A 23,966-nucleotide genomic window follows, 5' to 3' on the forward strand; every position below is an offset into this window, starting at 1 on the left:
AGAGATGCAGTGGTTTTTGTCGAGGTTCATGCCGAGCAAAGCTGTGACACAGGACTCTGTGATCTACGGGCTGTTCCCAGGGACACACACCGAGACAAACATCAACTGCAGCCGGAGGATCATCAACTCGGTGAAAGATGCTCTTTGGTCTGCCCAAAACTTGTTGGTCTTCCAACAAGCAAAGAGTTCTCCCCGACTGAGTGTTGCAGACTGGCACATTCCAAGGTCGTGGATGATGTGCTGAGTGTCGCACTAAAGCTTGGGGCAAGCACCCCAAAGGCACAATGGGGAAGGGCTGCTGTCTAAGACCTTTCTGCCATAGTGCACCAAGGGGCTGAGAATTGTATAGACCTCTCAGGCTGTACGACTCACAATGAATGTAAAGTAGCGAATACTAAGTGTATTATAATTGTATTGAAGCACCTCAGAGTGCAACATGATGTATGTCGATAACTTGAATACCATTGCACTTTCTGACTGTCTGCAATTACCATATTGAAGTGACTGTAATATTCATTGATTGTATTGAAGCACCTCGTGATCCATGTGTAAAAGTTTAATGATTGCACTTTTTGTGATGGCCATTTAGAAATGTTCTTTGGGATATTTTATGAATAAAGTATATTTTTCCAAAAAAAAATCGGGAAGGTAGCTTACCACCATCTTCTCAAGAGCAATTAGGAATGGATAATAAACGCTGCTGTTGTCAGCAACATCCTGACAGCCATGACCATAAAACTATAGAAATTTCAATATTCATAGGGCCATTCCACTTATCCTATCTTTGCTAATATTGGCTGCCCATTATAATTATCTATATAATTCCAGTACCATGCTCCTTTCCAAAATTATTGAATGCATTTCCCCATAACTCTAATTCTCTGTTAATGCTATTATTAGGTGACTTGAGTCAAACTTGTAATGTATTACTTATGCGAATAATCCTTCCTATACTTAATAGCTATCCTTTCCCATTATAGGCGTCACTGACAAGGCCAGCATTTGTTGCTTATCCCTAATTGCCCTTGAACTGAGTGGCTTGCCACACCATTTCGATCTGGGCCTCGACCCTCAGGCTCTTATTGAGAAGCTCCAATGGCACCGTTCACCACCCCCGGGTTCGCTCCACTCTGCTCCTGCTGCTGCTCTGACTGGCTCGACCTGGGCGTCGACCATCAGCCTTTTATTGAGAAGCTCCACTGGCACCATTCACATCAGATTGGCAGGGGTAACATGGAAGATGAATTTGTAGAGTGCATCAGGGATTGTTTCTTAGAGCAATGTGTTGCAGAACCTACCCGGGAACAGACTATTTTAGATCTAGTAATGTGTAATGAGGCAGGATTAATAAGAGACCTCTTAGTTAAGAATCCTCTCGGGGATAGCGATCACAACATGGTAGAATTTCAAATTCAGTTTGAGGGCGAGCAATTCGGGTCTCAAACCAGTGTCCCCAACTTAAATAAGGCAATTACAGAGATATGAAGAAAGCGTTGTCTAAAGTGGGCTGAGAAAATAGACCAAGGGGAAGGTCAGTGGATGAGCAGTGGCAGACCTTTAAGCAGATATTTCATAAAGTTCAGCAAAGATTTATCCTGGTCAAAAAGAAGGACTCGATGAGAAGGATGAACCAATCAAAAACTAAGGCATACAAAGCAGCGAAAACTAGTGGTAGGCCAGGGGATTGGGAATTTTTAGGAACCAGCAACAGATGACCAAAAAGCTAATAAAGAGGGAGAAAATTGATTATGAAAGTAAATTGGCAAGAAATATAAAAATAAACAGTAAGAGCATCTACAGGGATATAAAAAGAAAGAGAGTAGCTAAAGTGGGCGTGGGTCCCTTGGAGGATGCAACTGGAAAATTGCTAATGGGGAACAGGGAAATGGCACATAATTTAAACCAATATTTTGCATCGGTCTTCACAGTAGAGGACACTATAAACATTCCATTGATATCAGATAAGCAAGGAGCTAATGGGAGGGACAAAGTATTTGACAAACTAATGGGACTAAAGGCAGACAAGTCGCCAGGACCTGATGGTCTGTATCCAAGGGTTTTAAAGGAAGTGGCTGCAGAGATAGTGGAGGCATTGGTCGAAATATTCCGGAATTCACTGGATTCCGGGAGGGTCCCAGTGGATTAGAAAACCACTAATGTGACGCCCCTGTTCAAGAAGGGAGGGGGGACAAAAAGCAGGAAACTATAGGCCAGTCAGCCTATCGTTGGGAAAATGCTAGAGTCCATTATTAGGGAAGAAATAGCAGGACATTTAGAAAAGCTTAACGCAATCAAACACGAGTCAACATGGTTTTGTGAAAGGGAAATCATGTTTGACAAATTTGCTAGAGTTCTTTGAGGATATGACAAGCAGATTTGATAAAGGGGAACCGGTAGATGTAATGTATATGGATTTCCAGAAGGCATTCATTATGGTGCCACACAAAAGGTTATTGCACAAGATAGGAGCTCACGGTATTGAGGGTACTGTATTAGCATGGATTGAGGATTGGCTAACACACAGAAGTCAGGATTAATGGGATTTTTTCAGGTTGGAAAGACGTAATTAGCGGAGTACCACAAGGATCAGTCCTTGGGCCTCAATTATTTAATGTCTATATTAATGATTTGGAGGAGGGGGCAGAGTGTAATGTATCCAAATTTGCTGAGGATACAAAAATAGGCATGTTTTGATGAGGACATAAGGAATCTGCAAGGCGATAGAGATAGGTTGAGTGGGAAAAAACTTGGCAGATGGAGTTTAATGTAAGAAAGTGTGACTATTATTTAAATGGAGAGAGATTACAAAAAAGTGCAGCACAGCGGGATCTGGGTGTTCGTGCGCATGAAACACAAAAAGTTAGCATGCAGGTGCAGCAAGTAATTAAGAAGGCAAATGGAATTTTGGGCTGTATTGCTAGGGGGTTGGAGTTTAAAAATAGGCAAATCTTGTTACAACTGTACAGGATGTTGGTGAGGCCGCATCTGGAATACTATGCACAGTTTTGGTGCCCGTATTTAAGAAAGGATAGACTGGCATTGGAGGCAGTTCAAAAGAGATTCACTAAGCTGATTCCTGGGATGAAGGAGTTGACTTAACAGGAACAGCTAAACAGATTAGGCCTTTATTCATTAGAGTTAGAAGAATGAGGGGGCTTGACAGGGTAGATGTTGAGAAGATGTTTCCACTAGTGGAGGAATCTCGAACTAGGGGGACATAGTTACAGAACAAGGAGGTACTTACTTAAAACTCAAATGCAAAGGAATCTCTTCTCTCAGCGAGTGGTGAATGTCTGGAACTCTCTCCCAGAGAGTTGTGGAGGTTGGATCACTGAAAGCATTTAAAGAGGAGGTAGATAGTTTTTTGAAATATCGGGGATTTGACAGTTATGAGGAGCTGGCACGAAAGGGGAGTTGAGGTCTGAGGCAGATCAGCCATGATCTTATTGAATGGCGGGGCAGTCTTGAGGGGCCGAATGGCCTACTCCTATTTCTTATGTTCACCCCCAGGTTTGCTCTGCTCCTGCTGCAGCTCCAACTGGCCAAAGGCCCTCTTTCTGTGCTGTAAAACTCTATGACCATTTCAGAGGGCAGTTATGAGTCAACCACATTGCTGTGCATCTAGAGTCACATGTTGGCCAGACCATGTAAGGGTGGCTGATTTCCTTCTCTAAAGGACATTAGTGAACCAGGTGGGTTACAACATCAGCAATGATTTCATGGTCACCATTACTGAGACTAGCTTTTCAATTCCAGATTATTAATTGAATTGAAATTCCACCAGCTGCTATTGCAGCATTTGAACCCTTGTTTCCCCCAGAACACAAACCTGGACCTCTGGATTACTAGCCCAGTGACATTACCACTGCACCACCATCTCCCCCTTGTGTCTTGGTTTTCATGCTCGGTAGCCATCGGAAATAACATTTCCCTATTTCTTCCAAAATTTTTGAACCATTCTTCTCAGGATCCTGCAACTAATAGATAGTCCAATACGCAGCAACCAAACATTCCTGTTTAAAATTTATGACAAGGAGTGTACAAGAAAATAATTTGTAAAAAAAATAAATACAAGGCTAAGAGTGCACATTTTAGTATTTCTACCCTTAATGTCACCATTAGCACATCCTTTAGCTAATATCACCACCGTCAACTCCCCTTTTCCTTTTGTTTATGACATCTTTGGCAATCTCTCCTTTGCCTCCACCTATCACTGGCCCTCTATCCAGCTCCACCTGTCCCACCCCCCTTAAATAGCTTATATTTCACCACATTTCTATTTCTCTTTAGTTCTGATGAAGAGTCATACGGACTCAAAATGTGAACTCTGTCTTCCTCTCCACAGATGCTGTCAGACCTGTTGAGTTTTTCCAGCAATTTTTGTTTTTTGTTTCAGATTTCCAGCATCCGCAGTATTTTGCTTTTATCTTAGTGTTTAATTCACTGCCACTTCTCTTCCAGGAATGCCTACCTTGAAGAAGTATTGCTCTTCTCTCCGACAGGATTTCCGCTTGTCTCTTTTGCCCTGTTCACCTTCATTGCTTTCCATTTCTCTCCTGGTGTCTGACAAGGTGTTTATGAAAACTCACTTTCACAACTGTGATGGTCCATGTAATAAGTCATTCTTCAGAGGAATCACTTTACATTTTTTGCATACATAAAAACTCTTGTCCTGTCAGCTTTCTTAAGGGCTACGTACTTTTGTAAAATTCATGACCTTCAGGATCCATATTGACAGAGCGAGATTCGCCAGCAGCAGAATCATCAAGAGGAGGACAAAAAAATAAAGGCACCGCTTCTGCCAGCCGTAAATCCGAACTTTGTCGACATATTTCCTTCCTCAGTGACTGTCTCTGTCTCCGACTTACCCCACGTAGATTCCAACTGAAGTTCCATCCCTCATGTTTCGAACCCACCCAGGATTACAGGTATCTCCAGGACATACAACGCTCCTTAGACTGCTGTTCTCGTCGCATCCTGAGATCTGCACTCGGTGCCATGCGCTGCTATATGAACACACCTGACCTCTCCCTCCAGCAGCACCGACTCACCCTATCTCTAAGTTGTCCTTGCCACCAGTTTCATTTTATTCTTTGTCTCATCTGACGCCTTAACAAGAAGCTTTGTCTCTTTCTTTCAGGTGCAAAGGGACACAAGCTGCAACAACTTATCAACACCAATGCCCATCCAGGACCCTCCACCCCTGCCCATCCCTCTGACCCCATCCCATCTTCTAATCCCAGCCCCAGCCGTGTATTCACCATACCCCCTGACCTTCCCCTCTCTGATGCTGAATGTTCTGTACTCAGTGAAGGACTCAGTTTCATACCCTTACACCCTCACCTCAATTAATTTCGGGCTCAGCACGATGCTGAACTCTTTTTCCGCCGCCTTCGTTTCCGTGCTCGCTTCTTTGGGCAGGAGTCCTCCCCCCGTTCAATGGATCCTTTCACCTGCCTCCAATATTCTCCCTCTACTTGGACCCCTCCCTCTGGCCTCTTGCCTGCTCTTGATCTTTTCATTGAGAACTGTTGGCGTGACATCAGTCGTCTCAATATCTCTGCTCCTCTCACCCACTCTAACCTGTCTCTTTCTGAACTTGCTGCACTCCGTTCTCTCAAGTCCAACTCTGACTTTGTCATCAAACCTGCTGACAAGGGTGGTGCTGTTGTTGTCTGGCACACTGACCTCTACCTCACAGAGGCTGAGCGCTAACTCACAGACACTTCCTCCCACGTCCTCCTGGACCATGACCCCACCACTGAACATCAAGCCATTGTTTCCAGGACTGTCACTGACCACATCTCCTCTGGAGATCTTCCCTCCACAGCTTCCAACCTTATAGGCTCCCAACCTCGGACAGCCCGCTTTTGCCTCCTACCCAAAATCCACAAACAGGCAGACTGGGCGTGTCAGCCTATTCCTGCCCCACAGAACTCATTTCTTGCTATCTTGACTCCATTCTCTCTCCCCTTGTCCAGTCCCTTCCCACCTACATCTGCGATTCCTCTGACACCCTACATCATATCAACAATTTCCAGTTCACTGGCACCAACCGCCTCCTCTTAACCATGGACATCCCAATCCCTCTACACCTCCATCCCCCGCCGGGATGGTCTGAGGGCTCTCCGCTTCTTCCTTGAACAGAGGCCCAAACAATCCCCATCCACCACCACTCTCCTCCATCTGGCTGAACATGTTCTCTCACTGAACAATTTCTCCTTAAACCGGTCTCACTTCCTCCAAATAAAAGATGTGGCTATGGGTACCCGCATGGGCCCCAGTTATGCCTGTCTCTTTATGGGGTATGTGGAACATTCCTTGTTCCAGTCCTACTCCGGTCCCCTCCCACAACTCTTTCTCCGGTAGATCGATGACTGCTTCGGTGCCACTTCATGCTCTCATTTGGACCTGGAAAAATTTATTAATTTTGCTTCCAATTTCCACCCCTCCATCATTTTCACATGGTCCATCACTGACACTTCCCTTCCCTTCCTTGAGCTCTCTGTCTCAATTTCTGGTGGCAGACTGTCCACCAATATCCATTACAAACCCACCGACTCCCACAGCTACCTCGACTACAGCTCCTCACACCCCGCTTCCTGTAAGGACTCCATCCCATTCTCTCAGTTCTTTCGCCTCCGTCGCATCTGTTCTGATGATGCCACTTTCAAAAACAGTTTCTCTGACATGTCTTCCTTCTTCCTTAACCGAGGTTTTCCACCCACCCAGTGGTTGACAGGGCCCTCAACCGTGTCTGGCCCATCTTCCGTGCATCCGCCCTCACACCTTCCTCTCCCTCCCAGAACCATGATAGGGTCCCCCTTGTCCTCACTTATCACCCCACTGGCTACCGCATTCAAAGGATCATCCTCCGCCATTTACGCCAACTCCAGCATGATACCACCACCAAACACATCTTTCCTTCACCCCCCTGTCGGCATTCCGTAGAGACTGTTCCCTCCGGGACACCCTGGTCCACTCCTCTATCACCCCCTACACCTCAACCCCCTCCCACGTGTCCCACTGCACTTTCCCATGCACCACAGAAGGTGCAACACTTGCCCCTTCTCCCATCCTCACCGTCCATAGGCCCAAACACTCCTTTCAAGTGAAGCAGCGCTTCATGCACATCCCTCAATTTAGTCTACTGCATTCGCTGCTCCCAATGCGGTCTCCTCTACATTGGAGGGACCAAACGCAGACTGGGTGACCGCTTTGTGGAACACCTTTGGTCTGTCCGCAAGCATGACCCAGACCTTCCTGTCGCTTGCCATTTCAACACACCACCCTGCTCTCATGCCCACATGTCCATCCTTGGCCTGCTGCAATGTTCCAGTGAAGCTTAACGCAAACTGGAGGAACAGCACCTCATCTTTCAATTTGGCATTTTACAGCCTTCTGGACTTAACATTGAGTTCAACAACTTCACATCATGAACTCTCTCCTCCATCCTCACCCTCTTTTTTATCACCTTTTTTCTAATTATTATTATATATTTTTTATATGTATATTTTTATTTTCCCACCTATTTCTATTATTATTTTTAAAATTTATTTCCATCCATTGTTTTATCTCCACCTTTTAGCCTATTTCGATCCCTTCCCCCCCCACCCCACCCCTACTAGGGCCATCTGTCACTTGTTCATCCTGCTTTCTACCCTTAATGTCATCAGCACATCCTTTAGCTAATATCACCACCGTCAACACCCATTTGTCCTTTTGCTTATGATATCTTTGGCAATCTCTCCTTTGCCTCCACCTATCACTGGCCCTCCATCCAGCTCCACCTGTCCCACCCCCCCACCCTGAAACAGCTCATATTTCACCACATTTCTATTTCTCTTTAGTTCCGATGTCTCCAAACATTAACTCTGCCTTCCATCATAGATGCTGTCAGACCTGCTGAGCTTTTCCAGCTATTTTTGTTTTCATTTCAGATTTCCAGTATCTGCAGTATTTTGCTTGTATCTGATTACTAATAGTCGCTTCTAAGCAGGGCTGCGTCGCTTTCTCAATATGAGGGAGTGGGGACGTGGCGCCGCGCGAAACGGCCCCTGAACAAGTCGTGGGGCGAAATTATTGGACGAGAAACGGGGGTGTCAAGGTCGCCCCACCTGCGGTCTGAGGGCCGCTGAATTGTGGCCGCGAGACGCAGCACCGAATCCGAGCGACACACGCGCACAAACCACACCACTTGTTTGCACGCTGCAGCTGCAATGTTCAGTTCCTGTTTAGACTCTGTTGCGGCCGAAGATACGGCAATGATGCTGTGAGGTGCCAATCGCGGGTCTGCCCTTGTCGAGTTGTTTCCCCAGTGCCTTTGACAGTGGATGGTGAAAGCGATCAAAGCTTCCGTGGATTTAGAGAGAGTTTTATAGAAAGCGCTACAAAGGCTGGGCTGACATTTTACAAAATTCACATAATAAAAAAATATCCAGTGTTTGGTAAGTTGGGCCCATTTCATGCTCACTGTTTAATTTACCCTTTGCTCTCTAGGGCCAACTCTCAGTGAGTGTTTGCAGTAACCGGTTTTAAAAGTTGGGAAGTCAGTGACTGGCTGATTTGGTGGGAGTTCACATGTTTTATAGCTGAAATTTTAAAATTTTAAAAAAAATCAAAGGTTTTTGTTTTAAAGAAAAGCTTCACATCACATATCTTCTATTTGCTTTCGTGGTCTCTGTGATCTGTAATTAAGTTTGTATTTGCGGGCGTTCCGATGGATGGGACTTGCCTTCTGAGACCAGAGATCCAAATCCCAGTTTATTTTGTACATACAATATTAGATGAATTACATTTCAAACAAAGCCCCAAACATCGGTCCTTCTAGCCTAGTTCCTCGTAGTTGTGACTCCGCATCACACACACAAATCCAATCCTGTGTGTTGACAACCTGATCACGCTGTTCGCACCGTTCACCACCTTTAAGCAGCTTCTTGACTGTAAAGAAGCTTTCAGCGATTTAGGAGAGCGGGCTGTTGTGCCGATTCTTTGGTCAACATTTGATATTGAAAGGCTTTCTCAAACTAGGAAAAGATCCACCTTCATGCCTATTGCTGACGCATCGCGATTTACGCTTAGAAGCAATTTTGCTTCCTTATTCGTACCAGCTCACAATCATCAAAACTTTTAAATAGGGCTACATGAGGTCATTGTTTTTTTTAGCAACAGGAGAATGCCTGTAGGAAGCTTGACCTCTTTTGTGAACTTTGTAATTAAAAATCACAAGAAGTTTTCACTGCTCACGGACTACCCCCCGCCCCCAAAAAGAGCTTCCCCATATATTCCCTGGCAGGCTGTTGAAGGGTCATTCGGACTCGAAACGTTAACTGTGCTCCTCTCCACAGATGCTGCCAGACCTGCTGAGTTTTTCCAGGTATTTTTGTTTTTGTTTCCCTGGCAGGCTGTTCATTGCTCACTACAGCCAGGAGGACAGCGAGGAAATAGTCTCAGTTAGGAAACCACTGCATGACCACAACCAAAGTTATACCAGGTAACATTGTAAGACTTCGCTCATCCAGCCCCTCTTTTGTTGTGGGATGCTTCATTTCTTGATACAACTTTATCAGAAGGGACCAAATCCCTTCTGTTACTTGGATGAGGGAGACTGTTTAAGGCACATCATGTAACCTTCAGTTCAAGATTTAAGGGTGTTGTGCTATTCGTCATATCTAGAGATTCATCTTCCCCTCTGCAATTAAAATGGAAGGTTTATGTTCCTAGTTACAGTGAAAACATGGGCCAAAGTAAGGGATAGATTGTGTGCCTAATTTGGCATTCCCCTGGATGACTGGAATGTTCAGACCTGTCTTTTAGCTCAATGTTGAACAAGCAAACAAAAAGTTCTTCAGGTGATACATAGTCTTCTAACAAGAGTGGCGCACACACCTTTCCTGGGTTGTGACCAGCCTGACATGTTCAGTGGCTTTTTAAAAAAAAATCCAGAAAACATCCCAAGTCTGACTTTTTCCCCTTATGCCTAAGCTCTGTCTTAGTTTGCGTTTGAATGTGAATGGTTTGTCACAACTATCACTGTGGAAAGTAATAAATAAAAGTGTAATCAAATTAATCTCCATCTAAATATAAAGGGTTGAATTCACAGGCCCTGACGAGGGAGGGAATGGAGGAGGATGAGGCCCGAAAATCGAGGGTGGGTTCAGAGCCAGCAGGGCTACCCACCACCCCACCCCACCCCCCAAACAATACGGGCAGCCAAACACACTGAAAAGAGGCCCGCTGGGATTTTTCAATTTCCTGACCAGATGGTGGTGGGGGGAGGAGGTTGCAGTTTAACTGACAGGGAATGGGCATCCAGTGGTAGGCTGAACACCAGTGTTCCAGGCAGGCCTAAAGCCCCTCCTCATCTGCCTGGGTGGGGTTGCAACCAAAGGCTGCCCTGCAGAACTTGGCTGCATTTTTAAAAAAATGTGATGCAAGGTGTTGTAGCACCCTCTCAGCTACTTACCACCCATTGCTGCTCCTTTCCAGCTGGAAGGACTCTGATTGGCCCTCCAGCTTTGAGAGCCCACCCACTGCACTTAATTGGATAGGGAAATTGTAACCATGCTGGTGTGAGGGGATGCGGGGGCTGGGGGGGTGCGGGGACACATTCGTGAAAATCCCAAAGACTGACTGTTCGCTCCCAGGGGTTGGTTTGGGACCCAGAAACAGTTACCTGGAGGGAAAATCCAGCCCTAAATATATGTTGCGAAGAAGGATGAACTCAGTAGAAATGTTATTAAGAAGGGAGATGATGTGAATAAAAATTTTACATCACTGTTTTGTTACCAATTTTTTTAATTCTTCCATTGGATACGAGTATTTGTTGCCCATCCCTAATTGCTGCAGTCCATTTGGCGTAGGTACATCCACAGTGCTGTTAGGGAGGGAGTTCCAGGATTTTGACCCAGAAACAATGAAGGAACGGAATGATATAGTTCCAAGTCAGGATGTTGTGTGGCTTGGAGGGGAATTTGTAGGTGTCGTGTTCCCATACACCTGTTGCCCTTGTCCTTCTAGGTGGTAGAAGTTGTGGCTTTAGAAGGTGCTGGTGAAGGAGGCTTGGAGGTTTGCTGCACTGCACCTTGTATATGGCACACTCTGCTGCTTTATGCATCAGTGATGGGGGGAGTGAATGTTTAGAATGATGAGTGGGGTGCTAGTCAGCCAGGCTGCTTTGTCTTGGATGGTGCCAAGTGTTGTTGGAGCTGCAGCCATCCAGGCAATTGGAGAATATGCCATCATGTTCCTGACTTGTGCTTTGTAGATGGTGGACAAGCTTTGGGGAGTCAGGAGAATTCCTAGCCTCTGATCTATACTTGTAGCCACAGTATTTATAAGGCTGGTCCAATTCAGTTCCTGGTCAATGGTATGTTGATGATGGGGCATTCAGTGATGGTAATGCTATTGAATGTCAAAGAGAGGTGGTTAGATTCTCTGTTGTTGGAGGTGGTACTTGTGGCACTGGCTTGGCACTTGTGTGACACGAACAATACTTGCCACTTTTCAGCCCAAGCCTGAATGTTATCCAGGTTTTGCTGCATATAGACAAGGAACTCAGTATCTGAGGAATCACAAAGAGTGTTGAACTTTGTGCATCCCCATTTCTGACCTTATGATGAGGGAAGATCATTGATGAAGCAGCTGATGAACTTGGGTCACTACCCGAAGAAACTCCAGCAGCGATGTTCTGGGGCAGACATGATCGACTTCCAACAACTACAACTATCATCATTTGTGCTAAGTATGGCTCCAGCTAACTCTGTTGAATTGAGAAAGTGCAGTGATGCACTATGAAGCTCAAATGTACCCCTGTCTGGGTGGGCACAGATTCAGTTTCTTCCCACGCACTTGAGTTCCTAAGTTCTGGGGAGGTGCTCAGAAAGCTGTAGCTATGTATTCCTCCAAATGGGTAAGTTATTATGGTTTATTTCTTGGATTACTTTTCTACACTTGTCTGTTACTTCATATCAGTACTATTGGAGCCTTACCAGCAGGCTCCCTACCAGTAGGTTGTCTGGGCTATACTTATTATGTCACCTGAGATACTTAGGAGAAAAAAAATGGGGAATAGAGAGTGTTTACATTTTAAGTTTGAAAATTACTGAATTGTTGCAAACTACAAAGCGAGATCATAGAATTGGCGCAAGCCACAATCGCATTAATATTTTAGAGTCCAGCATGGAACAAACATTTCCCCATTCTTATTTTTAAAAGTTCTCATTAAGTACAGTATCTGAATTGATTATTTAAAATCTGGTATCCATTAATTATTTTTATAGCTATTTGGTGCAACTGGTGTGAACCAGAATTTCAAACTCCTCCTCTTCCCCCTCACCCAGCTTTCCTTCATTCAAATATAATTAGCATTTTTATTTCTTTTACCACCTCCCATTTATTAACTTTGAAATTGTGTACTTTTATTTACCATTTCCACCATCTTATCACTATCGCCACTTGCTTTCTTTCTGCAAATTATTTACACTTTCTTGTTTTCTGTAAATGTATAATAAATATATTTATATAGTATGCAAATTTGGGTAGCATTTCTGCCAGACCCAAATGCAAATCATTTCTCACAGTAAACAGAAGCGTTCCTAAAACAGAACCTGATGGCGCTCCGCTACCAACTTCTAACCAGTCTGAGAAACTGCCCTTAACACCCAAGACGTGATATTAATGAAGGGCAGTGAGAGACCCAGGAAATTTCAACATTCGGGTCTCATTTAAATAATGGTAGGTGTAATAGACTTCAAAATTACTTAATTTACAGTGAAGTGTTTTTCGATGTCCTGAGAACATGAAAGAAAATATGTAAAGGCGAGTCCTTTCTTATTTCTTGTTTTATTAAATTTCTGAGTTTTTATTTCTGCTCTCCTGCTGCATCAGTGGGTAGATGCATACTGTTAGTGTAGCTCTGAGATGTCAAGATCAAGAAGACACAAATACCTAGTAGTACTGGGTTAGGCAAGTTTTTTTTTAGTTGGGGTTATGGCGGGAACAGTGTGGTTAGCCTTAGTGTCCCTGAGCTGGGGTGGGGGTGGGTTGCAAAGTTTCATGCATAGTTCTTACTCCAAAGTGCTAGAAAGCTTGTAGTTTTGGACATATATTGAGCTCTAGGAAGCACCTTTTCCACATTAAGGATACAATGTAAATGCAAGCCATTGTTATATTGAATTTGTTCTCAATGCCATATATAGTTGAATGGTATTCATTGTCTAGGTTTACTTACGTAGTATGGCTAGATTGTGCAGGGCTACCAACACTCCTGGAAATGTATCCTGCTGCAGTTAAGAAAAAGAAAATTGACATTGGGGTGGAGTGTGGTGGAATATTCGTTGCATTGTTGCCAACATATTACTAAACTGTTTTTAATGACTGCTCCACACAATTGTATTGATCTCTGTGTTGTGATCAAGTATCAGTGCCTTAACATTGGGAATATTAAAACTCATCGGTTGCAAGTCACATTCAAATACTTAGGGGGAAAAAAGCAATCATAACACACTTTGTCAATATGCTATGTTGCATTTTAATATAAGACTCTTCATTTTGTTACATTTCTTTTAACATGTATTTATTTTGTTCATTTTCACAACACTTGTTTATGATCCTTTTGCATAATTAGAACACTTAGTAAATTCCCATGCAAAATGATGTTTAAACAAAATGAATATCAGACTGAATACAAGATACCTGGGAACGCAATACCATGTATTTTGTAGTTGAGTCCACTCAATTGCTTAAAATAGTGTCAAACTTGAAACCTCTATATTATGTGACTTTCAAAAAAAAATTGCCATGTATTTAATATTCTTGTACTTTCAATCAACAGCAGTGCAAGTTGGTTATCTTCAAGTCCTCGTATTGTTAGTGAAAGCAGAAGGTGGTGACAACTGGGATGCCTCAGCTAACTGCAGCTGCTGTTTTGCAGATTGGTTTATTAATATCTGCACTTCCTCTACAGTATATTTTATCTCGGTGGTCTGGCAGTGATTCGACCCAACGCATTCAGGCATCAAGAAGGTACTGTAACATGCTCTTTTTCTGAACATCTGTTGGCGTTTGTAACACTGTGTCACTGCTGGGAAAGAGAAATCCTCACAGACTTTGTATAGCCAGCGTCAGCATCAAGCACTCCCAAATTAAGCATAGTATGATGAGAAAGCAGTGTGCCCATGTTGGTCCTTGGGATAAACTCCAGTTGAATTTTATAGCTTCCAAAATGTGCTTTCAATCAAAATTTATGCTGGTAGGCTTTCGCCTTGTCACTGCTATTCACTGATGCAATGCTCAGTACTCAGGATTTAATGGTGCTTAAATAACTTGGTCTGCCCAACATACAGGAGAAAAGCAAAATGTAGTGTATTGTACTGTTGGACTTTATTTGGAGAATCCTGGCTATAGTGGGATGCAGCAATTTACCGCCAACCCAATAATCCTATAATTTTATCACATGTTGCACAGCTTTTGTTTTCAGACTATGGGTCAATGGGTTAACAACAAAATAAGTGATCAAAAACAGCATTCACCACAGCGACACAATGGACTGAAAATGTTCAACACTGTCTACATTTCTTAACCCATTCACATAGAATGAGGCAGCAGATGTAATGAGGCCATTTGACCCATCATGCCTGGCCAGCTCTTTGGTAGAGATGCCAATTACTCTCACTACCTTGTTCTTTCCCCATATCCCTGTAATTTTATTTCCCTTTCAAGTATTTATCCAATTTTTAAAAAATGCAACAATTCAATCGACTATTGCCACCCTTTCAGGCATTGCATTCCAGATCACAAGAACTTGCTGTTTTTTAAAAAAAATTTGCTTCTTCATGTCTTTCACCAAACACGTTAAATTTGTGCCCCCTGGTTACCTACTGCTACTGGAAACCATTTCTCCTTATTTACTCTATTGACACCATTCATGATTTTGAACATTCGTATCAAATGTCTTAACCTTCTCTGCTCTAAACAGAACAACCCCAGCTAATTCAGTGTCACCACATAAATGAAATCCCTCAATCCCTGGCTACATTCTAGTAAATTACTTTTCCATCTCTCTCAAAGGATTTTCCATCCTTCCTGCAGTGTGGTGCCCAGAATTGAACCCAGTGATCCAGATTTGGCTATATTAATAACAGCAAGGTTATCTTCACATACCAGTCCTACAGGGTAAATCTATGGCAGCAACTTCGGGCTTCTGCACACGTGCAGTTAAATCTAGAAGCTGCTATCAGAAATAATCTGCTCTTCCACAGGGCGTGGTGTCGCAGTCTTCACCGGTAGACTCAGCACTAAAATCACTGAAATGCCGTGAATTTGGGTTACTTACCCATTAGTTCTGCATTAGCAACAGCTGGAAATGTTAGGGCTGGTACATTTCAGAGTAAATGAGTTTTTAATAACATAATAAGTGAGCATTACTGTGGAACAACCTATCTGGCCTTGAAAAATTAATTCATAAAAGTAATCTCAATCCCGCAGAAGAAAATTAATATTTCAGATTTTAAAAATAATATTTCTTTTGATTCTGTCCTTCATCCCACTTCCTTGATCTCTGTTTTTATTTTACTTTCTCTATAACATTTAAATTTAATTTATATTTCTGCTTTATAACTCCTCGTGTGAGCTTTGTGTGTGTCTCAGTGAAGAATGGCTGAAGAAACTCGCTGTTGCTTGCCCTGTTCACAGATCCCCTGTAGAGGCTGCTGGATCAGTGGGAATTTCCACTGACGAGGGGGCAAAATGGCTGTGGGCAGTTATATGCGAGGTGAATGGTGAAAGCAGTTCCTTCACCTTTGAGAGCAAAATCCACGCCAACACTCCAGCTGAGGCCTGACAAGTGTTTTATAAGCATTTAGCATGAATTCCTTTCTTTTGTACCCCATTCCTCCATTAGGAAGGATCCTATATGCTTTTTAAAAGCCTTCCCAATGAGTCCTGCAACTTTTAGAGATTTGTGTATATAGAGACCCCCAGGTCTCTGTTCTTGCACCCCCTTTAAAATTGTCCTATTTAGTACTTACTTGTCCCTCCTCATTCTTCCTACCAACATGCACCACCTCACAATTCTCTGCATTTATGTCATCTGCCACGTCTCAATCCATTTCACCAGTCTGTCTATGTCCCCCTGAAGTCTGTTACTATCCCCCACATTGTTTACTGCATTTCTGAGTTTCATATCACCTGTAAACTTTGAAATTATGTCCCAAATATCAGGTCATTAATTATATCAAAAAGTTCAGTGTTCTTAATACTGACCCCTGTGACCATCACTGTAAAACCTCCCTCCAACCTCAAAAGCATTTCACCATTACTGTATGCTTTCTGTCCATTAACCAATTTTGTATTCATTCTGCCACTGTCCCTTTAATTCCATGGACTTTAATTTTGCTAACAATTTTATTATGTGGTGGTTTATCAAATGCCTTCTGAAAGTCCAGTTACATAGCATCAATTTTACTAGATCATCAAACCTCTCTTACTAATTTGTTTGAGTTCTTTGTTGAAGTAAAATACGATTTGCTTTTAACAAATCCATGCTGACTTTTCTTTGTAAGCCCTCACTTTCCAAATCCTTTCCCCAGATTACTGTCTCTAAAAGTTAACCGACCACTGACATTAAGATGACTTTACAGCCAATGAAATACTTTTGAAGTATAGTCACTGTTAGACTGTAGGAACGACAGCAGTCAAAATGTACACAATGGGCTTCCACAACCAGCAAAGTGGTAACATCCAGATTTTTTTTAATGATGTTGATTGAGGAATAAACATGTGCTGGAACACCATGGGCTAAATTTTATGTGCCCCTGGCAGCCGTGTCTGCCACAGGAGGGGGGTCCATAAAATGGGGTGGGCACCCATCCCACCCCCTTCCTGCCCACCCCTGAGCTCACCCCCATAATATGGTGTGGGGGATTGGGGGGGGGTGCTGAAATCAGCAGCCCACCCACCATGTTTAAATGAACAATTGAGGGTCAATTAGGTTTGTTATCAAGCCAACTGACCCTGATAATACACTGCCCAGGCCATAAAATGTTTGGAGTGGGCAGCAGGGTGGGAGTGGAAAGCCGATTCTTCACATCAAGTTGTTAAAGGGCTGGAAGGAAGGAAGGTGGGGGTCACTCCTCCAGGGCTGTTCTTTGCTAAATGCGGGGTGGACCCGACCTTAGGTTGAACCCCGCCCCACCCGCCTTCCTTCCTGTTTGCTTCCTCCCTTAAGCCTGCCCCTCTCCCTAACTTACCCAAACCCTGCCGGCCCAAGACCCCAGGCTTACCTGCTTCTGGGATCCATGGGCCTTGATCTTCCTCTTCTCCTTTAGCTTCAGCTGCCATTGACATCTTCCTGGCATTGCCGGGACTGATGGAGCTGCTGGCCAATCGGATTGGCTGGCAGCCCCACACGTGCGGAAGTCCCACTTAGCCCTCATTCATCATCCCACAGCACTTTGTGGCTGTGGGGCACTTTGGCACGGAGTGTGTCATCTCCACGCCCATGTGGCTTTGAGGGGTGGGGTGGGGCATGCTCTCCAATGGTTCCGCGCCCCCCCCCCCGCCCCCCCCACCCCCCACCAGTTCAATCAGCCCCAGGACTAACTCCCCTGCTCTTTTTCAAATTAGAGTCATGGGATCTTTTATGTCCACCTCAGAGAACAGACAGCTTTGGTGTAATGCATCATCTGAAAGACAGCACCTCTGACAATACAGCACTCCCTCAGTACTGCACTGGAATGTCAGCCTAGATTTTTGTGCTCTGACCTCTCATTGTTCAGTTATTGCTTTGACTACCAAAGTTTGGCTCCTGTCCACGTAGGCCAGATCCCTTTTCAACTCACGGAAGTTAGCTTTCCTCCAGACAAACACTTCATTGTATATTTTCCATAGTTATTCTAAACCTGATATTATGATCATGGTTCTCTAAATGCTCTTCCATTGCAACCTGCTCAATTTCCCCTACTTCATTCCCCAGAAATAGACCCAGCACTGTTTCCTTTCTCACGACCTGAAATTTTAACTCTGTTTCTCTCTCCGCAGATGCTGCCAGGCCTGCTGAGTATTTCCAGCATTTTCTGTTTTTATTTCAGATTTCCAGCATCGCAGTTTTTGCTTTTGGATTTCTGGGCAGAATTTTCTGCCTGTCGGGCGGGCGGGCCCGACCCAATCTCCAGCTGGCGCGGAGCCGATCGCCACCAGCGAAGCAGGCCACACTGCCATTTTACGTGGGCGGGCCAATTAAGGCCCGCCCAGCGTGACGTCCACCGGGAATCACTATGCGTTTCCTGTGCGGGTGGGAGGGGAATCCCTAAAAGTGAGAGTGTGCTCTTTCGCGCATGCGCACGAAAGAGCGCACATCTACCTGGGGCTAAGTGCAGCCTCAGGGAGATCACTTCGACTTTTAAAACTATTAAAGATTGAGAATAGAAAAATCCCTTACATGTCCCCTCTTGTGACAATGTCACATGAGTTGGGACATGTTCATAATTTACAGAATAACTTTATTATAATTTTTAAAACCCTGCATGAAACCTCATCCCGCCACTAGATGAGGTTTCATGTTTTCTCTATTTGCCGCCGGGGCTCCTGGCCTGCCCGCCAACCTTAGGCCTTCCTGAAAATTTAAATGGGGTGGGGTGACGTCGGGGGTTCCTCCCGACGTCATCCTGCGTCATTTTATGCGTCGGTGAGAGGGCCCCGCCCCCTGCTCACCGACGGCAAAATTCTGCCCTCTTTCCTTTCTCATTGGGCCGGAAACACTGATAGAGAAAGGGAGAGCAATTCCTGGAATTCCTCTCCCTTTTGCATAGACTCCCTAGTCTATATTAGGATAATTGAAATCCCCTATTATCACTTCTGTAGTTCTTACATCTTTTTGTAATTTTCCTGTAAACACGCTATGCCAAATCCTTCCCATTGTATGGTGACCTATACTTTAGGCTCTATAGCATATACTCAGTTAAAATCTGTCTTTGACGCCTCAACTATACCATCTCCTTCCAGCACTATAACAGTTTCTGATCAATACTGCTACCCATCCTCATCTTTTTTCCCTTTCCCTATCTTTCCTAAATATCTGGTAGCGAGCAATAATAATAGTAGCATCAAATGGTTGCAGTGCAGAAGGAGGTAATTTGACCTGTCCTGTCCATACTGCTCTCTGCAAGAGCAAATTAGCTGATCCTTGTATACCCAAGTCCAGGTCAATAATATATATCAAGAAAAGCAGTCGTCCTAGTACCGATCCGTGGGAAACCCCACTGTATATTTTCTTCCAGCCTGAAAAATAACTGTCCACCACTACTCTCTGTTTCCTGTCACTCACCCAACTTTGTATCCATACTGCTATTTTCCCTTTTATTTAATGGTCTTCAGCTTTGCTGGCAAACCTATTATATGGTACTTTTCAAACATCCTTTAGAAGTCCATGTACTCCTCATCAGCCGCATTACACTCATCAACCCTCTCTGTTAGCTCATCAAAAAACTGAATCAAGTTAGTTAAATGAGTCTCCATAAGTATATTCTCTTTTGGTCCCAAACTAGCCTCACCCCACCTCTTATTACGCTTTTATATGGCTATAAAAGAGTTTTCTCTTTAGTTAGCTGCAAGTCTCTTCTCATATCCTCTCTTTGCCTGCCTTATTTCCTCTTTCACTTCCCCTTTGAACTTTCTATACTCCGCCTGGTTCTAACTTGTATTATCAACACGGCACCTGTTATTCATAGCATCATAGAATGGTTGGGACAGGACAGAAGGAGGCCCCCGCTTTTGCCCTGTATTATTACATTTTTTTCTCTTCAAATAAATATCCATTTGATATTGGGATCAAAGATTTGCAGATAAAACTGTGATGGAACATTGGATTGCCTTTAAAGAGGAGATGGTTCAGGTACTGTCAAGGTACATTCTCATGAGGGGAAAAGGTAGGACAGCAAAGCCAGAGCTTCCTGGATGATGCATTGTTCCCTGGATTGTTCATTGTTCTTTCCTGTAGCCAACCTAAATATCTCTTTTGAAAGGCTCAATTGAATCTACCTCTACCACACACTCAGACAGTGCATTCCAGATCCTAACCACTTGCTGCATAAAGTTATCCCTCATGTCACTGTTGCTTCTTTTGCCAATCACCTTAAATCGGTATCCTCTGATTCTGGACCTCTCTGGAAATGGGAACAGTTTCTCCCCACCTCTCTGTCTACGCCCTTCATGAGTTTGAACACCTTTATTCAATCTGCTCTTAATAATTTCTTCTGCAAGGAGAACAGCCCCACTTCTTCAATCCATCCACGTAACAGAAGTCCGTTATCCCTGGAACCGTGCTCATGAATTTTTTCTGTACCTCCTTCAATACCTTCACATCCTTCCTAAAGTGTTGATGCCCGGAACTGGATAAAATACTCCACTTGAGGGCGAACCAGCATTTATCACAGTTTTATCATAACACCCTTGCTTTTGTACTCTAACCTCCATTTTTACCCTTTTTTGAAGACGGATATAACACTTGCAATTCTCCAGTTCTCTGGGGGGGTCACCTCTGTATCAAAGGGGGATTGGAAAATTATGACCCGTAATCCTTCTTAGGTTTCATTTTACTCTCGATCTCTTGCATCATCCAGGGAGCTCTGGCTTTGCTGTTCTGCATTTTCCCCTCATGAGAATGTACCTTGACTGTACCTGAACCATCTCCTCTTTAAAGGCAATCCAATGTTCCATTACAGTTTTATCTGCCAATCTTTGATCCCAATTCACCTGGGTCAGATTTTTTTTCACACCAATGAGATTGACCCTCTCCCAGTTAATTATTTTTACTCTGGATTGTTCATTGTTCTATCCCGTAGCCAACCTAAAAGTCATGTTCTAATGATCACTGTCCCCTAGATGTTTCCCTATTGACACTTGGTCCACATGGCCCTCCTCATTACCCTGGACCAGATCCAGCAATACCTCCTTCCTTGTTGAGTCAGAAGCGTACTGATGTAGAAAATTCTCCTGCACATACACCAGAAACTCTTCTCCCCCTCTGTCCTTTACACTTAAGTATATATTACATACAGACATATAAATTAGGAGCAGGAGTAGGCCACTGGTCTCCTTGAGACCGCTCTGCCATTCAGTAAGATCATGGCCGATCTGAATGTAACCTCAACCCCACATTCCTGCCTACCCCGGATAACCTTTCACCCCCTTGCTAATCAAGAATCTATCTAGCTCTGCCTTAAAAATATTCAAAGATTCTGCTTCCACCACTTTTTGAGGAAGAGAGTTTCAAAGACTCAGCTCTCTGAGAGAAAAAAATTCTCCTCATCTCTGTCTTAAATGAGCAACCCCTTATTTTTAAACAGTGACCTCTAGTTCTAGATTCTCCCACAAGAGAAAACATCCTCTCCACATCCACCCTGTCAAGACCCCTCAGGATCTTAAAGGTTTCAATTAAGTCACCTCTTAGTCTTCTAAATTCCAGTGGATACAAGCCTAACCTGTCCAGCCTTTCCTAATATGACAACCCGCCCATTCCTGGTATTAGTCTAGTAAACCTTCTCTGAACTGCATCTAACACATTTACATCTTTCTTTAAATAAGGAGGCCAGTACTGTACACAATACTCCAGATGTGGTCTCACCAATGCCCTGTACAACTGAAGCATAACCTCTCTACTTTTGTAATCAATTCCCCTCACAATAAATGATAACATTCTATTAGCTTTCCTAATTACCTGCTGTATCTGCAAACTAACCTTTTGTGATTCATGCACCAGGACACCCAGATCCCTCTGAATCTCTGAGCTCTACAATCTCTCACCATTTAGATAATAAGCTTTTTTTATTCTTCCTCCTAAAATGAATAATTTCACATTTGCCAGATCTTTGCTAGCTCACTTAATCTATCTATGTCACTTTGTAGCCTCCTTACGTCCACTTCCTACCTATCTTTGTGTTGTCAGCAAATTTAGCAACCATTCCTTCAGTCCTTTCATCTAAGTCATTTATATAAATTGGAAAAAGCTGAGGCCGCAGCACTGATCCCTGTGGCACACCACTCATCACATCCTGCCAACCAGAAAAAGACCCATTTCTGCCAACTCTCTGCTGCCTGTTAGCTAGCCAATCTTTTATCCATGTCAATATCTTACCATGAACTTTCATGTTCTGCAATAAACTTTGATGTGGCACTTTTACAAAAACCTTCTGGAAATCTAAGTACAGTACATCCACCAGTTACCCTTTATCCACAGCACATGTCAGTCCTTCAAGGAACTCCAATAAATTGGTTAAACATGATTTCCTTTTTATAAAACCATGGGCGGAATCGTCTGTGCCCACTGGTGTCAGGTGTGTTTGGTGGCGTCAGCAGACAATATGGTGATGAGGCCAAAAATTAGTTACACAACGTTGGGAAACTAGTTTGCAATCGTCTGTACTGCCCGCCGACGGTGGGCCGTGTTTCCCGCCATCGGACATCGGGCACCTCATTGTAATACATCTGCACATCATTATAAACCCAGTCCACCGGAATCATCCCCACCCCGCTGGATCATCCACCCACGTCACGCCAACGTGTTTCACAACAGATGTAAAGGCGTGCAGTTGGTGGGCTGCACTTTGAGGGAGACTTGGAGGTGAGTATGCAGTAATGTTGCGGAGCGCTCATCCGGGTCGCCCGTTGGACTTCAAGGTTGAGGCACATTGTGGGGGAGGGAGGTGAAAGGATGCCCTGTGGTTGAAGGTAGCACACAAACACGTGCGGGATGGTGGGTGGGGGGGGGGGGGGGGGATCCGGGGTGAGGGAAGCGGCCATACATTAGGGAAATCTTATAAAGTGATAATTCCTCTGTAGCTGAGACAGTTCAGGTGCAGCCACATTGATATTTTTGGAGTCGGGCCTCTAGCAACACAGAGGCATCAAAATACCACCAAGTGCTCCAGAGCTTTTCACCCTCCTGGGCACAGACTTCAAAGCAATGAGCATTTTAGTGGACTGCAGAACAGTTGGACAACCGGGCACGTTGTACAATCTCCTTGCTAAAGCTGGCCATGGAGCAGTCACTGCTGGAGGTGCTCACAGCCCCTTGCAATGTCACCATCCCGGTTTGACCAGTCTCCTCCATGGTTCAAACTAACAGTGCAGCCTTGCAATGCGGGTAGGAGAATGCCTGTGCCTGAGCTGAGAGCACAGCACACAGTCCAATGGCAAAGCTGCTGCCAATCGGTCAGGTGGAGTGGGATGGAGGTGGGTACGGTTTTGGGCAGCCATGAAGCACACTAATCTCTGGCCATCCAAGTGGTGGTCAACACTCTCTAGGATGCGTTAAGGGTCATTCAGACTTAACCAAGACAGGTTCTTAGTACACCCATGCTAACTCATGCATCTCTCTCATCCTGCAGGAGGACTACATCAGGATCATGGAGCCTGGTGAACTAGCTGTATGCCATGTGGCGTACAAAGAGCGAAGGTGACTGAGAAGAGAGCGACTGAGGCACCTGGCTGCGCAGACGGAGGAGCAGCACCCTGGAAGAAGGGGTTGCTGGGGCTGCCACACACCCCACTGAAGAGCCTCAGCGAGCCGTTGCTGGTTGGCACTAGCTAGACTCAGAATCTATAGATGCCGCCTTTCATTCCTGCAGAGGACTGAGAACCAGTGTTGCTGAAGACTATGCATGCCTAGGGAACTGGTCAGTCACACCTGCCAGCTACTGCTGGATTTAGTGCCACAGGGACATGCAGGGCATCCACTGCCACTAGCTGTGAAAGTGACCGCGGCATTCAATTTCTACACCAGTGGCTCCTTTCAGGGCTCCACATTGACCTCTGTGGGATATATTATGACGTGGCAGGTGATGTGTGCCAGATAAACCAAATCCATAAGGGAAACTTGGCCAGACCATCACAACAGTTTTGCAATTTGTATTTATTATGAGAAGATTACGGCACTGAATTCAGAAGTAATGAGTATATTAATATCTTTA

The 23,966-nt window shown here is 44.2% G+C and overlaps 1 protein-coding gene across 2 annotated transcripts in view; it reads left to right on the top strand.

Annotated features, from left to right (window-relative positions):
- The first annotated feature begins 7,988 nt into the window (after positions 1-7,988).
- Positions 7,989-23,966, top strand: part of LOC144680923 (uncharacterized) — a 32,473-nt gene continuing 16,495 nt past the window's right edge. Inside the window, exons 1-3 of one of the 2 annotated variants that reach the window (XM_078542475.1) lie at positions 7,989-8,447; positions 12,606-12,735; positions 13,835-14,025. In XM_078542475.1, coding sequence (XP_078398601.1) covers positions 13,901-14,025 — 125 coding nt within the window. In that variant the 5' untranslated portion in view covers positions 7,989-8,447; positions 12,606-12,735; positions 13,835-13,900. The remainder of the gene's footprint in view (positions 8,448-12,605; positions 12,736-13,834; positions 14,026-23,966) is intronic. The other variant, XM_078542474.1, reaches the window with a different exon arrangement.

Source organism: Cetorhinus maximus, chromosome 5, assembly GCF_964194155.1.
Source record: "Cetorhinus maximus chromosome 5, sCetMax3.hap1.1, whole genome shotgun sequence".
NCBI classification, from domain to species: Eukaryota; Metazoa; Chordata; class Chondrichthyes; order Lamniformes; family Cetorhinidae; genus Cetorhinus; species Cetorhinus maximus.